The 17,776-nt window shown below is 36.9% G+C and overlaps 1 protein-coding gene across 5 annotated transcripts in view; it reads right to left on the bottom strand.

Annotated features, from left to right (window-relative positions):
* LOC124619223 (lipase 3-like) overlaps positions 1-17,776 on the bottom strand; it is a 225,450-nt gene that overhangs the window by 18,836 nt on the left and 188,838 nt on the right. For 4 of the 5 annotated variants that reach the window (XM_047145448.1, XM_047145452.1, XM_047145450.1 and 1 more), the window contains one exon: positions 6,682-6,824. In XM_047145448.1, coding sequence (XP_047001404.1) covers positions 6,682-6,824 — 143 coding nt within the window. Of the gene's footprint in view, positions 1-6,681; positions 6,847-17,776 lie in introns of all 5 variants that reach the window. The other variant, XM_047145451.1, reaches the window with a different exon arrangement.

Raw genomic sequence — 17,776 nt, 5'->3', positions numbered from 1 at the left:
TTTACTTATTCCAACTAACTTGTCTTGCTGAAGTCCAGGGCATCTGATTCTCGGCTTCGTGTAGTACGACATGAAAGCTGCACTGCAAAACACACATGGGCACTAATGGTGATGTAAGTTAAGCTTAAAGTGCACTTGTCAACGAGAATTGCGAAAAAAAACAATGTTATTCAATATCTTAATTCGATAAAAAATCGTCTCTAAAAAGTGATATCAGAGGCGTTCAAGTATTATAGTGACCTCATGCAAAGATGCTAACTTCACCTTTCAGTTCAAAGCGTATGTCGCCTTAACAGTGGAAACAACTTGACATCGTAATGTTATACCGCACTGAACAATAGTATATCTGAATAGGTATGAAAGCAAGTTTCTTATGCTCTCAAAGTCAGCCAAGCGTTATACTGATGGTAAGGTATTGACTTTGTCTTTCATTCCAAAACGTTTCTCATACCCTGCTGATAATGCTAAATCATGTCCTCATACAGTGGAAACTACCATCATCCATCCAGATATTTTTATGAATCAGAGTTATCCTGGGAACTCTGATTTACTAGCTCTTGCTATGGGGTGACTGTGAGCTACTGGATAAGGTGTGGGATGCTTGTCAGCTGCTGGGGGATGTCAGCGACTGGCGGTCATTTTCCATTGAAAACAGGCAACGGTAAATGGTAAAGAGTAATCGGTGAACAGCTAACAAGTAACAGATAATAGTAAACAGTACACAGTAAATCACAAGTCGGTAATGGGTAATGGGCATTGTGTAATGGTTAACAGTGAATGGTAAATGGTGGATGGTAAAAAGTAAATGGGTAACAGGTAATGGGTAGCAAAAAAATAGGTAATCAATTACAGGTAAGTTGCAAATGTAAATGGTAAATGGTAAATGGAAAACTGTAAATGGTAAACAATTAATACACATTATCTGGTTAGATTTCCCCATTACCCATTATCCATTATCTGCTACCTGTTTAGTTATTACCCATTACCCTTGTACCACTTATCATTTGTCCTATATCATTTACCATTACCTGTTACCAGCTGTTATATGTTTACACTGGAAAACAGGCCACTATTAACTGACACACCAGTACTTTGACACTGCTCCCTCCCCCTCCCCCCCCCCCCCCCACTACCACCCTATCCAGTAGGTCCAGGTTCTCAAATGGCTGACACCCCACAGCAAACGGTGATCAGTTGTAAGAGCAAAAAGTTTGCAGATCAACTGTAATTTATAAAAATTCTGGCAAGATGTATAGGGCGAATCACCTACAGGTTGGACTGTAAGTATTGCGGAAATAAAAAATGATACTGATGTGCAGCTTTCACAGAATGGATCTGTAGTCAGGGGCTCGTGTTGTTATCCAATAAACAGATTCTAATAATACCCAGAAAGTGTATTTTTGTGCAAACATACACTTCTGTAAATGAACCATGCCTATTGACATTAATATACTAAAGGTAGGGTAAATTAGAATGCCAGTGGTGTTCTCTGCTGGATTCTAGTGCGAGTCTTAGAAGATATCACATTTTGAAAAGTACCCACAATGACACTTGTACAACACCTGTGGTACCATACATTAAAGAGTAACGTGAGTGTAAACACTAGTCATGTAGATTCTGACTAGCAACGAATCAATTGACCATCACAGGTTGTGCTCAAAATTACCACCGGCTGTGGCAATACATGCTTCCAGTCGAGTATGGAACGACTGCTGTACACGTGCTAGCATTTTAGCGGAGGCTGCAGTAATACATCGTTGCATATCATCAGGTGTAGTCGGTATGTCCTTATAGACAGCGTCTGTCACCTTCCCCAACAGGAAAAAGTGTACCGGCGTCAAATCTGGGGAACGGGCCACCCAAAGTACAGGTCTTCTGTGTCCAATCCAACGATCTGGAAACAATTCATGAAGAATTGCTGTAGTACTTCGTGGGGTATGGCTGGACAGCCATCACGTTGGTAGCACAGGTGCCTCCTAGTCTGCAGAGGAACGACATCTAGCAGCCGCCGAAGATGGTCTATTAGGAGGCTACGATACTTGTGCCCATTCAGTGTTCCATCTATGAAGGTTGGGCACATGAGCTGCTGATTCAGTATCCCGCACCACATGTTGACGCTCCATGGACGCTGACGTTCTGCCTGATGAAGCCAACGGGGATTGTCAACAGATCAGTGGTGGATGTTTTGGAGCCTTACCTGGCAATGATTAGTACATGTGCTTCATCACTAAAAATGATTCCTGATACATCGGGAGTATCCTGTCTTAATGCCCATGAACAATAGTTAACACGATTCTCATAATAGTTTTCATGGAGCTCTTGACGAAGGGAGATGTGACAGGGATGGAACTTATGCCGATGGATAATGCCACTTCCTCGTGCGATTGCGCGGGAGGTAACGTGCGGATCAACTGCAACAGCATCAAGAGCATTTATTTCCTCCTCTTCTGTCGTCGCTTCTTCCCTTCTGTTACGTTTTCTAGGTATTACACTATCACATTCACGTAACTGCTTGAAGAGGTTGATAAATATTTGCTGAGACGGTTGATGTCTATTGGATATCTTGCCACATAGACTGTACAAGAACGAATTGCATTCTTCCTACACTCCCCTTACACCAAGAGCCTGTCTGCATTTTCTGCACTGGTTTCTAGTTTCTAAGTATTATTACAATCTCTTTATTGGCTAACAATACGAACCCCTAACTACCAACCATTCTGTGAATACCTCACATCAATAGTACTTTTTATTTTCGCGACGTTTGCGGCGTACGTTTTAGGTAATTCACCCTGGATGGTTACAGTACAATATTTTATACTGTGTTTCAGCATGATTTAGTATTATCAGCAGAATATGATAAACTTTTTGTACTCCAGTTAACCGTTAATATTCTAGCAAGGGGCATTATAATTTCTGACCGATTTTGAAAGCGGGCAGTTAAAAGTATAGCAATCCTTCCTTCTTATATTTACGAATAAGCACTAGTACTGTTTGGAATTATCAGCAGAAGATGACACACATCATGTACAGCAAATGCAGCCAATGTCTTAGATTTTACTAAGTATAATTTTCAAAGCATAGCAACACCAGCATAGAGACACCGTAATATTTGGCTGACTTTGATATCGGCTTTATAGACGAATTATTGCCGAATTTTGAAGTGATAATAGCGTTATTCACTTTGGTGATTCTCGTCGACAAGTGGACTTCAAGCTGTAAGTTAGGCCAGCAGTTTTGCCCATTTGTGTCTTGCTGCAGGGTGAGCAGAGAACGCAATGGACGCCAGCAAGACAAGAGTCGTTGTGACAAACAAAACGCTCGCTCAGCAAGTTCACTCTGCTGGCGCCTGCCTGTCTGCTTTACGACACTGGACATGCGTCATAGAGTACCTTAAAAGTGGGAAATACTTCATGTGATGCACCGTTAAGCATTACGCCATTTGTTGTGTATAAATAGCCATATGCATGAACGCAAGTGCTGTTTTACGTGATTTTTGGATAACACTTTAGAACATATACCAGAATATTCAGATCTATTGGCTACATTGGGCACGTTCAAGACAACTGCTCCGAGTCTACATTGTTTCATTTTAATTGTCTGTAAAATACACTACTGGTCATTAAAATTGTTACACCAAGAAGAAATGCAGATGATCAATGGGTATTCATTGGACAAATATATTATACTAGAACTGACATGTGATTACATTTTCACGGAAATTTGGGTGCATAGATCCTGAGAAATCAGTATTAAGAACAACCGCCTCTGGCTGTAATAGCGGCCTTGATACGGCTGGGCATTGAGTCAAACAGAGCTTTGATGGCGTGTACAGGTACAGCTGCCCATGCAGCTGCAACACGATACCACAGTTCATCAAGAGTAGTAACTGGCGTATTGTGACGAGCCAGTTGCTCGGCCACCATTGACCAGACGTTTTCAGTTGGTGAGAGATCTGGAGAATGTGCTGGCCAGGGCATATCCAGAAAGGCCCGTACAGGACATGCAACATGCGGTCGTGCATTATCCTGCTGAAATGTAGAGTTTCGCAGGGATCGAATGAAGGATAGAGCCACGGGTCGTAACACATCTGAAATGTAACGTCCACTGTGTAGAGTGCCGTCAATGCGAACAAGCGGTGACGGAGACGTGTAACTAATGGTAGCCCATACCATCACGCCGGGTGATACGCCAGTATGGCGATGACGAATACACGCTTCCAATGTGCGTTCACTGCGATGTCACCAAACACGGATGCGACCATCATGATGCTGTAAACAGAACCTGGATTCATCCGAAAAAATGACGTTTTGCCATTCGTGCACCGAGGTTCGTCATTGAGTACACCATCGCAGGCGCTCCTGTCTGTGATGCAGCGTCAAGGGTAATCGCAGCCATGGTCTCCGAGCTGATATTCCATGCAGCTGCAAACATCGTCGAACTGTTCGTGCAGATGGTTGTTGTCTTGCAAACGTCCCCATCTGTTGACTCAGGGATCGAGACGTGGCTGCACGATCCGTTACAGCCACGCGGATAAGATGCCTGTCATCTCGACTGCTAGTGATACGAGGCCGTTGTGATCCAGCACGGCGTTCCGTATTACCCTCCTGAACCCACCGATTCCATATTCTGCTAACAGTCATTGGATCTCGACCAACGCGAGCAGGAATGTCGCGATACGATAAACCGCAATGGCGATAGGCTACAATCCGACCTTTATCAAAGTCGGAAGCTTGATGGTACGCATGTCTCCTTCTTACACGAGGCATCACAACAACGTTTCACCAGGCAACGCCGGTCAACTGCTGTTTGTGTATGAGAAGTCGGTTGGAAACTTTCCACATGTCAGCACGTTGTAGGTGTCGCCACCGGCGCCAACCTTGTGTGAATGGTCTGAAAAGCTAATCATTTGCGTATCACAGCATCTTCTTCCCGTCGGTTAAATTTCGCGTCTGTAGCACGTCATCTTCATGGTGTAGCAATTTTAATGGCCAGTAGTGTATTATTAGATGTGGTAATATTACAAGTTATATCCTGTACATAATTTTTCGGATAAATGCTTTTGAAAATGGCACAAAAAATTTCAGCCTGTCGGATACATTTGAACGTGGTCAAGATGGCTGCTCTGTGGCTACATTGTGATTGGATCTATAAAATGGTGCCCTCTGCTTAAAGGCGAGGAGAGGGAGGGGGATGGGCGATTGTTACAAAGCAAAATGGGAGGAATTGCGCCATCTTGAATTTTGTCGATATTTTTTTAATTTCCTACGTACATCACTATACTAACAACAAAACTGTAAAACGGTGGTGTCTGTGTATTTGTCTATTCGAACACGCTAATCTCCAAAACAACGAGGCGGAATTTTATGGTGTTTTCCCAGGTAACTTAAGTCTACCTTGTGGCAACGTATGGGCTTATTTCATCAATATCGGATGTTGCAAGAGAAAAGAAAAAAGATATCGTGATCTAAGGTTTTAACCGAAACCATCATGTCTGTCCTTTTGTCTTTCCGAACATACAAATCTGCATAACTACAAGACGAATTTGAAGGCATTATCTCAGTGAAGCTGCACGCCAAACGCTATCTCTTGTGGGAATCCTGGATGGTGAGTGAGGGTTTCATGCGTAGGTGACGCTACGCTAGTGTTGTGTAACAGGCTGTGAATCTGGTCAGATGGGAAGCGTGCTTGGGTGGCCGAAGCGGTTAAGGCAACCACTTGCGCCAAGCGAAAGATCCGGGTTGGAGTCACGTTTCGGCGCAAATTTCCGCTGTTACCATCGAGTCATTTCGATTCCCAAATGCGGATAACATCATTGATAAACTTTGAATAGTGTTCTTTGAAAGTGTAACGGGTAGAAGTACAAAATCGGGAAGTGTCCTTTCTCATTCGCCCACAGCGCATATTAGGTCAAAGAACTAGATACCACGTAAGGTCCACACACAGAAGGTTCTCTCCTTCAGCTTACAATGCCATGAATAATATTTCATACTGTCCCGACTTTACCTCATCCGTTTTTCGTTTGTTTTCAAAACTGAAAAAATAGCTTCGAGGCCTTCACTTTGATAGAGATGAAGCGGTGAAAGCAAAGGTGACGTTGTAGCTCCATCAGTAAAGGCACACGTTCAACAGTGACGTTACCAACTAACTGGTCTCGTCGGGAGAAATGTATTGGTCACCACGGTGCCTATGTCGGGAAATAAGTATGTAGACATGAAGAATAAAGATGTGGAATGTCAATACAGTTTGTTTGATTTAAAAAGTAGCAAGAATTTTCACATAAACAATTCGGAGACATTGCTTTTCAGTATTACCACGTAATTAGTTATACTTCTATCTATAAGAGTTTGTTTCGGCACAGTCACAAGTGCAATAAAGTAGTAAGAGGACAGAGGGAAAGGGGCTGATCATTAACTGCTCTTACGTAGTTGGCAAATATTGGAAATGCTGTGGGAAGGTCAAGGCTGCCAGTTTGGTCTTATCATTGAGAAGACAGTCAAGTGCTACATCAAGTTTGATTCGTTCCAGTAAGTCCAGTGGTATGTCTTTATTGACAAGGCGAAGTATCTGAAGGGTCTCCACGACAAGTAACTGAAGTAAATAACTAGTTGTAGCTATCAGTGAGTAGAACTCACTTGACCATAATAATGAAAGTGGTATTACTGGCAACAGTGAACTGCGTACCTCAAAGGAGACCAGCCGGTCGCGCGTCCCAAGGAAGAAGGCGGTAGGCAGCGTCGAGTTGACGACGTGGTAGGCCGGCGGCCGCTCGCTGCCGTACTTGCTGAGGTTCTCCTCCTGGCCAAAGTCGAACGCCTGCAGGCGCTCTGGGCACCGACAAAAGGGACACTGTGTCATTCCACCTGCGTTACGAGTACTGTGCGTATGTGTAAGGAGACGCGCAGCGGGACAAGCCATTGCGAGGACACGAACGTCAGTAGCCGCACAAATAAACAGATAAACAAATGCGGTTCAACTTCACTGCGTGTACAATGGACCTCCTTTGTCATCCTCTATCAGGTGGTTAACTACATCCGTTGTACGTACACACAAACTGTGTGTGTTTTTTGTTGTTTAAATTGAAGGAGGAGGGGGAGCTAATGAAAGGGAAGGTGTTATTGGCATCAGCTGCATCAGGGCTTTGTGGGGCATCAGTAGTGACGACAGAAAATATGTACCGCACTGGTACTGAAACCCGGGATCCCCTGGTTACTAGGCAATTGCGGTAACCACTGCGCCACTCCGGACACAGTGTTTATGGCAGCTGCGTGGACTATCTCGACACGTCTCTCGGCCGACACCTGTTGCCACCTAGCGAAACCTGTCAGTAGACCCTGTCAATGTCCTCGATGCCTGCTGCTAGAGATTCCGGCAGGAGGTCAGACGTAACCGCACTGAGTATGATTCACTTCGATGTACAACGGATCCACAACATTCAGTGGGGATGCACTGTTATGTCCGACCTCCTACCGGAATCTCTGAGCAGCGGGCATGGGGAAGCGGACAGGGACTGCAGATAGGTGGCGTTAGGTAAGAAAGTGGGTCGTTCGAGAGACATGCTGGGACAGACCAAGCAATGGGCGTATACGCTGTGTCCAGGTGGTGCAATGGTTAACTTTATTACCTAGTAAGCAGGAAACCAAAGGTTCGAATCCTGGTCTGGTACACATTTTTGCTTGTCGCCTCTGACGCCATACAAAGTCCTGATGCTGCTAATATCAACAATACCTTCTCTTCCTTGTCCTTTCTCCCGCCTCCACCCTCAGTTTACATAATACACTCCTGGAAATTGAAATAAGAACACCGTGAATTCATTGTCCCAGGAAGGGGAAACTTTATTGACACATTCCTGGGGTCAGATACATCACATGATCACACTGACAGAACCACAGGCACATACACACAGGCAACAGAGCATGCACAATGTCGGCACTAGTACAGTGTATATCCACCTTTCGCAGCAATGCAGGCCGCTATTCTCCCATGGAGACGATCGTAGAGATGCTGGATGTAGTCCTGTGGAACGGCTTGCCATGCCATTTCCACCTGGCGCCTCAGTTGGACCAGCGTTCGTGCTGGACGTGCAGACCGCGTGAGACGACGCTTCATCCAGTCCCAAACATGCTCAATGGGGTACAGATCCGGAGATCTTGCTGGCCAGGGTAGTTGACTTACACCTTCTAGAGCACGTTGGGTGGCACGGGATACATGCGGACGTGCATTGTCCTGTTGGAACAGCAAGTTCCCTTGCCGGTCTAGGAATGGTAGAACGATGGGTTCGATGACGGTTTGGATGTACCATGCACTATTCAGTGTCCCCTCGACGATCACCAGTGGTGTACGGCCAGTGTAGGAGATCGCTCCCCACACCATGATGCCGGGTGTTGGCCCTGTGTGCCTCGGTCGTATGCAGTCCTGATTGTGGCGCTCACCTGCACGGCGCCAAACACGCATACGACCATCATTGGCACCAAGGCAGAAGCGACTCTCATCGCTGAAGACGGCACGTCTCCATTCGTCCCTCCATTCACGCCTGTCGCGACACCACTGGAGGCGGGCTGCACGATGTTGGGGCGTGAGCGGAAGACGGCCTAACGGTGTGCGGGACCGTAGCCCAGTTTCATGGAGACGGTTGCGAATGGTCCTCGCCGATACCCCAGGAGCAACAGTGTCCCTAATTTGCTGGGAAGTGGCGGCGCGGTCCCCTACGGCACTGCGTAGGATCCTACAGTCTTGGCGTGCATCCGTGTGTCGCTGCGGTCCGGTCCCAGGTCGACGGGCACGTGCACCTTCCGCCGACCACTGGCGACAACATCGATGTACTGTGGAGACCTCACGCCCCACGTGTTGAGCAATTCGGCGGTACGTCCACCCGGCCTCCCGCATGCCCACTATACGCCCTCGCTCAAAGTCCGTCAACTGCACATACGGTTCACGTCCACGCTGTCGCGGCATGCTACCAGTGTTAAAGACTGCGATGGAGCTCCGTATGCCACGGGAAACTGGCTGACACTGACGGCGGCGGTGCACAAATGCTGCGCAGCTAGCGCCATTCGACGGCCAACACCGCGGTTCCTGGTGTGTCCGCTGTGCCGTGCGTGTGATCATTGCTTGTACAGCCCTCTCGCAGTGTCCGGAGCAAGTATGGTGGGTCTGACACACCGGTGTCAATGTGTTCTTTTTTCCATTTCCAGGAGTGTACATTTCACAGCTACGGGTTCTGCATGCTCTCTGTTCTTTCAGACATATCCGAAAAACAACAGACACCATGCATTCATATAATTTATTAATTTTTTTAGGCAACAGTGCTACACATAAATTAAGTGACATCTTGTACTGATTGTAGAATACTAGCGTTCAACACAGGACAGATTGGTGAATATACAATGTATAACTCTGTACATATGTGTAAGGGGCGATGATAAGATTTCCATTGGAGGGTGTTGCTGCAGCGAATATGAAACGTAGCGCAACTCCGATGCCGGTATATAAGCCCCGACATGTAGGCAATATTCGTGTCTTTACAATGTATGTACGGTACATATGGAAACGTGAACAACAGCGACGATGTTACCAAATGCGCCCAAACAGGACCAACGTGCTGTTATTCTTTTCATGGCGGCCGAAAGACAAACCCTGGTAGACTTCCACGAAAATCACAGCTGTGGAATGTTGCGCAAAGTTCCACGCTGGTCGTGATTCGACACAACACCCTAGTCGATCTCATAGACCAGGCTTATCCGTTACGCCGACTGAAGTGGGAGACACTCAGGCACCCTCCCTATAGTCTATATTCCTCACCTCTCAAAATGCAATTATCACACCGACCATTCCTTAAAAGGGCCTTGAAAGGTCGACGATTTCAATCGGATAAGGCTGTACAGCAGGAAATTACAGACATCATCATGTAACATGACGTGCTGTTTCATCAAATTGGGATCTTCAACCTGGTGTGTCGGTGGGAGAATTGTCTCAATAATCACGGCAACTCTGCCTGATTGATATGCCGATTTGGGACTTAACGGTCATTGAGTGGAAACTTTTTCATTGCCCCTTACGTAATATGTAAACACTGCTTCAACGAGGTATTCTTGTAGAGGACAACACAGTTATTACCAATAGTCCACTTTCGAGAATGTCTGCAGAGAAAATAAAAATTTTTCGTTGTAGAAATACACGAGATTTTGGTAAAAGACGTTGGTAAAACACAAATGGTCAAAAAGTTCAAGTATATTATCAAGCAAAGATAGCTTAATAAAATGGATTAAATATCTGATTAAAGGATACACAAAATGGAAGCAGCATATCAAACCTAAGGCAGGGAAGGTCATAAATACTAAGTCCTTAATATTAGAATTACTCTGAATCTGGTAGCCAGATATGGAAGAGTACAATGGTGTCGAATTTGTCATTTTTCGAACTAAAATACTAAAAACCAAAATTACTATACTTACATATAAGAATGTGTAATTAATGTAGCAGTGAAAAGAGAATATACATCATTTGCTGGGGACTTTACACAATTCACCGGTTTGAAAACAGATTTGCAGTATCTCACACGCTGCCAGAAATATTTGAGGTGAACAATTTAGTAGAATCAGCCTGTTTTATCGAAACATAGTATAAGGGTGCGAAAACCCCACTGCCCTCATTACATCTAATCACCTGAGCTACAGCAGGGTTGCACACTAGCCCACATTTCCATAGCAATGTGGACCATGGAAGATCAGTCAGGCACATCCCAGTGCCTTACAAATCACAACATTATATTTATGTCATTATATGTCATACTGTTGTCGATGAGGTACACTGCTTGACAACTGCTAAGGAACAAATAATAGTTGCTAAGATACAACATTCAGTTGCTATTGAAGAACTAAAAGACCACCCAACTAATTGTAATAAAAGTAAATGTAGTTGACAGTTCACAGAGCACCGTTTGAAGTTTTTATGGAATCAGTTACTGCAACATACCATGTCGCGACAGTAGTATATGTATGTCATTCCTGGCACAAAGAGCATATTTTAAAAAAATCTCAGAATTAAAAACAAGATTTTAATTTTGTTTATTCCATAATTTAAAAATTTATCAATACTGATGAACGAAATTTTCATCTGATTAAAAATAAATTAATCCAATAAAAATATAAAATTTAAAAAATTTGAAAATACAAAAATTCTAAAATTTAATCCAATTTAATAACATGAACTGATGTATCTTTATTTTGCTTTTTAAATCAATAAAAAAATTATGTTCAGAAATTTTCTGCAATTTATCTTCATTTTCTGAAAAGATTTTAGAGTAACAACCTGGAAGAGTCATTTTATATTTAACATCTAAAAGCAAAAAAATTTTTTCACCATATTTAGTCATCCAAATGTTGGATTTTGAATTGTTGCAAGATTTGTTTTTTTCAGTTCTGTTAATTTAGTGAACACTTCTGTACAACCATTACTATAACTGTTAAATTCACTTACTAGATTTTCAACAATACCACTCATGTTTTGATTTTATTTATATGGAAAATAATCGTATTTTAAATTTTTTTAAACCGAAATTTTAATATTTTGAAATGTTTGATAACTCAATTTTTCGGTTATTATTTTCTTTCACTTCCAAGAAATACTTCAAAAGGAAATGTAAACATTTCATAACTCTTGAGGAAAATTTTCATTTATTCCATCTTTATGTAGATATTTTGTAATTTAATGTTAGTGAATAAAGAACTTTTGTTTGGATTAGTTTAGAAAATAACGAAAATAAAGTAAGGTATATCAAATTTATAGGTATTATAATAATTTGTAATATCTAGTTCTACATTTGTTTTTTTAATTTAATCCACAAATTCCAATTGTTTGTAGTTCAAAATCAGAAAATTGAATTTTTGGGTTTTTCAGTCTTTCTTGTTCTAGTTCAAGTGATTTTTCTGGCTCACCTTTAACAACAGAAACCAGAATTTCCATACTTTTACAACAGTTTTAGCCATCTTTTGAAACTGTTCTATTTTCATTAGCAATAGTCTATAGAAGAACAGATACTTCTACATCTTTTCTTGAACTCCAAGTGAATATTATTATTTAAACTCGTTTCCAAATAATTTCTTTAAAATCATTAAAAATCCACCAAAAAATTCCAATGGATGAAATACTTATTTGGTTGTTTTTAATTTTATCATTATTAAGAATATTGTTCCTTATAGTTAAATCATTTGATAGAGATGAAGGTAATATAATAAGAGTTGCTGAAACAAAAATGGATGTTCTTTTCTAGGTAAGATGTTATATACATTAACTGTAATGACATCAAAGAATCATTACACATTTTTAGTATGTAGTTTAATATTTGATTTACCAATGCTGAAAGATGTGGTCCATCACTATAAATAACATCAAATGTCCTATAATGTTGAGAAGAATTCATACGAATACAAAATTCACTAATATTAATATTAATTACTGTTTCTTTGTTAGGAAGATTTAAATTAAATTTTTATTAATAGAAATGAGTAAAATTGATAACCTTCACTTCTGTTAATGATTTATTAATGAATAAATTTTAAATTCATTTTTCAATTACAGTAACACAAGCACCATTGAAGCCAATCAAATTGTGATTTTCATCAGTTATAGTGATTATTAAATTTTCAATGATATCAAAAATTAGGATATTTATGGGGTAATCTTGTAAATAAATTATTGGTCCTCCAAGTTCAGTATTTGGTTTAAATGAAGAAAAAATACTAGATTCTATACAAAAATAATCATTATGGTTAACAATCGTTGCATCAGCTAGTTTAAAATTAATATTTATTAATTCAACTGCAATAATTTTAGGAACATTATTAGCAATTGTTTTTCCAGTGGCGTCAATAATTCGATTTTTAAATCTGAAAATTTGACGAATACAATATTCCTTAGCCATAAATAATAGAACATTACTTTCTATTACTTTTATTACTTTATTAAACTTTTATCTACTCTGATGTGTGTATTAAGTTTTTTAAATTGAATAAATTCGCCAAATTTTTCGAATTATATTTCACCAAAACGAATATCTACAATTTCTTTGTTAATGTATAATCTAATTTTTTTGTTGTAATATTTGGAGTTAAAAAGTTTATCTTATTGGAATAGTTATGTTTCTTAAGAACAAATGAATTATCACTCAGTTCAAATGATCAACTCATTTATATTAATAAAATTTATGTAAATAAATGACAGATTGGGAACTAAAACAATAAACCCAAAAAAATAAAAAATAAACATGTTATACTTTTACCTATTTCTATTGAATGTTGTATATTCTAGCATGTGAATGGTTACATTGGAAAAAAATTAATAATTTGCATGTTTATTCTAAAAGTCTAGATCAACCAGAGTATGCAGAATTTATGAAAAATATTTAAAGATAAATATAATGAAAAATTGTTAATATAATTGAGAGTAATGATGAAATTATTTCGTCAGATGAATATGAAAGTAATTCGGTTGTAGTTTCTGACGATATAGTTAGGGAATATTTTAATACTGCTAGACATAAGGTAATATGACTTATTCAAATTCAGCAAAACAAATATTTAGAGGTAATCTTAAGTGTTTAAATATTTTCAGACAACATGACACTAATTTCATCATATTTGTCATGAATTTGTTAGTGCCAACTTAAAATTTCATGATTTTAAAGAAATATGTTGGTGATATTGGAATAAAGATGAGTTTAGTATTATAGCAATAGATATGAGAAGAAAATTTAATAATGTTGACTACAAAGAAAAGATTAATAATTTTTTAATCCTTAAATGAAAATGTTAAATAAATGTGTTGTATGTAATAATTAAACATTAACAATGAACATAAATGTTGAAAATAAATGATGAACATAAACACTAAAAATAATTCCTGAACATAAACAATGAATAGAATCATTGAATATAAAATAAAAATTATGACTGTTTTTTATCCTTAATCAATGTTTTCAAAATTGATCCAGTGTTTGTTAAAAAAGCTAGAAGAAATACAAAAGTAAAAGAACAATTAAAGGAAGAATTTAAGAAATAGAAAAAACAACCAAGAACAAAGTATTAAAAATTTAATGAAGAAAATCAACCCAATATAAATGTAACTGAACAAGACAAACAAGGAGTCATAGGATTGGGTGATAACATTTTGAAAGCTATTGAAGAAAATAGTAAAGTTGCAAAACAAATGTATTCTTATGATTAATATTATTTATAGGAATTTAACAATAATTCAACAATTAAATCATCATAAACAATTAGGTTTTACACAGGTTTTATAAATGTTTAATTTTTTTTATATTATTGATCTCCTACCTTCTAGGTATACTTTTTCAATCTTAATGTAATGTATCGTTACATAACATTTAGATAGTTTTCGTCTTACAGTTTTCCTAAAACTTTCTTTTTTACTTATAGACTTTCATAAATACTATCTTTTGAATAATCACTCATGCCAAGTATGTTTATCATAGATTTCATACCTTTTACATGTATAAATCTTCAGTTTTTTATGTCATAAAGAAATTAATCTGTATCCATATAACACAAATAAATATTATCGTCATATTTCCGTTAAATTACATAGTAACGGAAATCGTAGTTTTATATTATCGAAATAATTGAATACTCATTTGAATGTAAATTGGTCATTACATTCTATTATTTTTTCATGTGGACTGCAATTACATTTCCTGAAAATATGGTAGTATATTCATAATTTAGTTTTAAAACATATTTCGTATATTTTCTTGATCAGTTATTATTTTACTATCTTTTCTATTTCTGATATTTCTGTTGTTTTTCCAAATACCTCATTACTCATAAATATACAGTAAGCTGTTTCAAATTCGTTAGCTGCACCATTTTTTCATGTCTGTGTTAAAATCAAAATTTTTTTCAATCAATCTGATTTTTAAAGTTATAATATTATACGTATTTTTCTAAATCTTAAACCAAGATTTAGTCACTGTTTAAGATTTCAATGATGAAATCATGTTTTTTCATGTAACTTAATCTTTTTAGTAATTTATTTCCCCCTTCTGATGCCAATGATAAATCTTTGACTAATTCCCATAGTTTTTTTGGATATTCGAAATCATCTAATGAAATTGAAACCATATTTACCATCATTTAATATTTGAAGTTTTCCAGAACTGAAATATTTTTAATCTATCCATTCAATTCTCTTAAAAGAGATAAACCATATAAAGTATTTGCATCCAAATATTCCACGCAATGTGATTGTTTTCCTGGTTCGTAATTTTTCATAAATTAATTATTTAGTTTAGCTATCATGAATTACTTTGAGAAATTCCACCTCGAATTGTTTTTCAAGAAATAAAAACATATCATGATTGTGAAATAAATCTAATTAATTTTTTTTCGTCCCTAACATAGAATCCCAAAACATGCCAGGTGTTGTGAAAGACAAAAATGGATCGAGTTTATAAATGTATCTCTACAATTTTCAAAAGTATCTGCTAGTGTTAAAACATCAGATTTAGTACATAGTTTTGTGGCTTTGCCTAAATTTTTAATATTGAACTTTTTCCAACACCTTTTGCAGTTTATTAAGCCTAAACCAGAAAGAACTCTTTATTAGGTAGTTTTGTTTCTTGTAATTTTTCTTCACATTTCATATATTCATAAAGATAAATCGTTAAATAAATTGTTCATGTATAAAATGTTTTGCTGTTTCTTGTAATTGTTCTTTTGTGAGAGTAGAAGATAATTTATCAATACTTGTAAGTAAAAATTTAATCATACCTAAAAATGTTAATGTTAATCCATCTTCAACCTCTTTACTAAAAGAAATATATTGTTGTTCATTATTTTGAATAGCATTAATAACTTGATCACCAATTGCTAATTAATTGACAAACAAATGAACATTGCAATTTGCTAAATTATGAATATAAAACAGAATAAAATTTGGACTTTGATAATTAAGATTTGGATCTTTATGAGCACTTCCTCAATATTTTCCTGTTAAATGGCCATGATGTCTTACATTTTTCTCTGTTTTAGTAATTTACTTTACACAGAGAAAAAATTAATTTGTGAAATTTATTTTCTCTTCATTTGTCATTATTATTGGAATATTTGAAAACATATTTCAGCTATTTCCTGTTTTAACATTTCAACGAATTTTTTCACTGCTTTTTACCAGTATATGTTACATGTTTCTTATAATTATTGCTATAATATTCAGAATAATAGCTGAATGAGATAGGTAATTCTTTCTGATATTAATTAATATAAGCTTTTTGAGAACCTGACTGACTAGTGTTAACATCCTATGAAAGATCTTCGAAATCAGCATAGATTAGAAAAAGGTACATGTAATTTGTAAATTTAATTTTTTTACATTTTGTGGCATATCTATTTTAGTTTTTTATGCGTTTTACACAGTTTTAAAGATTGTTTCATTGTTCTTGCGAAAAAAAAATCACAAACATCCATTGCAAGGATAAATTTGATCTCCATTTTTAGGTGATTTTGAACTAATTAATCGAGAGTATTTATCCAACAATAATGAAAATAATTTTCTTCTACAATTGAAGTTTCTTCTAGAATTAAAGTTTTTCTTTTTATTTTTTGTATGCTTATGAGGATATACAATAAATTTTTCATGATAAGTGTGAACATTAATTAAAATATTTGACTTCATTTCTAATTTTGGAGTGTCTGTTAAGTGAACAGGAAAATTAATTTTCCCTTTTACAAATATTTCATGTGATTATAATCCAATATTTCTATATTTACTAAGTCTTGCTCCATCATGATTAATGTCACGTAAAACTGATTTTATTGAATAAAGAAAATTTTTGATATGTATTTTTTATATTAATTACAGCTCCTTTATCTTTAGATTCTTTTGGTAAACCTATATAAGAACAACCAGAAATTGTTTTTTGCTATTATCACTTAAATATAAATTATCTACATGAAATAAATAGCATCTAGATTTTCTTCATTGCATTTCCTCAATTTCTGTTAATAGTTTTCGTGTTGATTTTTCATAATAGAACTTTATTACATGTTTTAAAATGAAATTGTTTTAATTCATCTTGTCTTTTAAATCACAATAAAATTTTATGTTAGCTTTAATCGTTTTATTATTAAAATATTCATAAATTTAGTGATTACTTCTATTTTATTTGATTAAAAATTATTGTGGTTCAACAGTATTATCAACATGATTAATTTCAGATGTTATTACCCTAATTTAAAAGCTGGACTTTTCTATTAGTTCATTTAAGTGATTTAAAAAATCGTAAGCATCTAGAAAATTGTAACCTGAAAAATTTTTCAGGAAGTTTTTTATTTAACTTCTTGATATTTATCAGGTAGAAGTTTTTGAAAATAATTCTCATTATTGATATTATTAATATTAATCTGAGTGGTACTGATATGATCGATCAATTGTTGTTTATTAAGTTTAGAATAATTTTTTAATTACTTCATTTTGCAGGTTTTATGAAGATCTTATGAGAATTTTTTATTCAATTTGTTGTCATTATTATTTATACTGTCCCAGATTTTTCAATAAGAGGGATTACATGTTGTTTGTGAAGTTCAGAATAATATTTTAAATTTTTTGCTTTACAGATTTCAGGAAGTTCTTTCAAAGCTTTTTGATTGAATTCGTTATCATTAATATTGCCGACCAGTTTTGGAACAGGATCGATTAATTTTTCTATATTAAGTTTTGAATAATTCTTTAAATTTGTTGTTTTACAAATTGATCGAGATTATTT

The sequence above is a fragment of the Schistocerca americana genome, chromosome 6 (genome assembly GCF_021461395.2).
Source record: "Schistocerca americana isolate TAMUIC-IGC-003095 chromosome 6, iqSchAmer2.1, whole genome shotgun sequence".
NCBI classification, from domain to species: domain Eukaryota; kingdom Metazoa; phylum Arthropoda; class Insecta; order Orthoptera; family Acrididae; genus Schistocerca; species Schistocerca americana.
The sequence above is the reverse complement of the archived record's forward strand: the minus strand, read 5'-3'. Positions and strand labels throughout refer to the sequence as shown.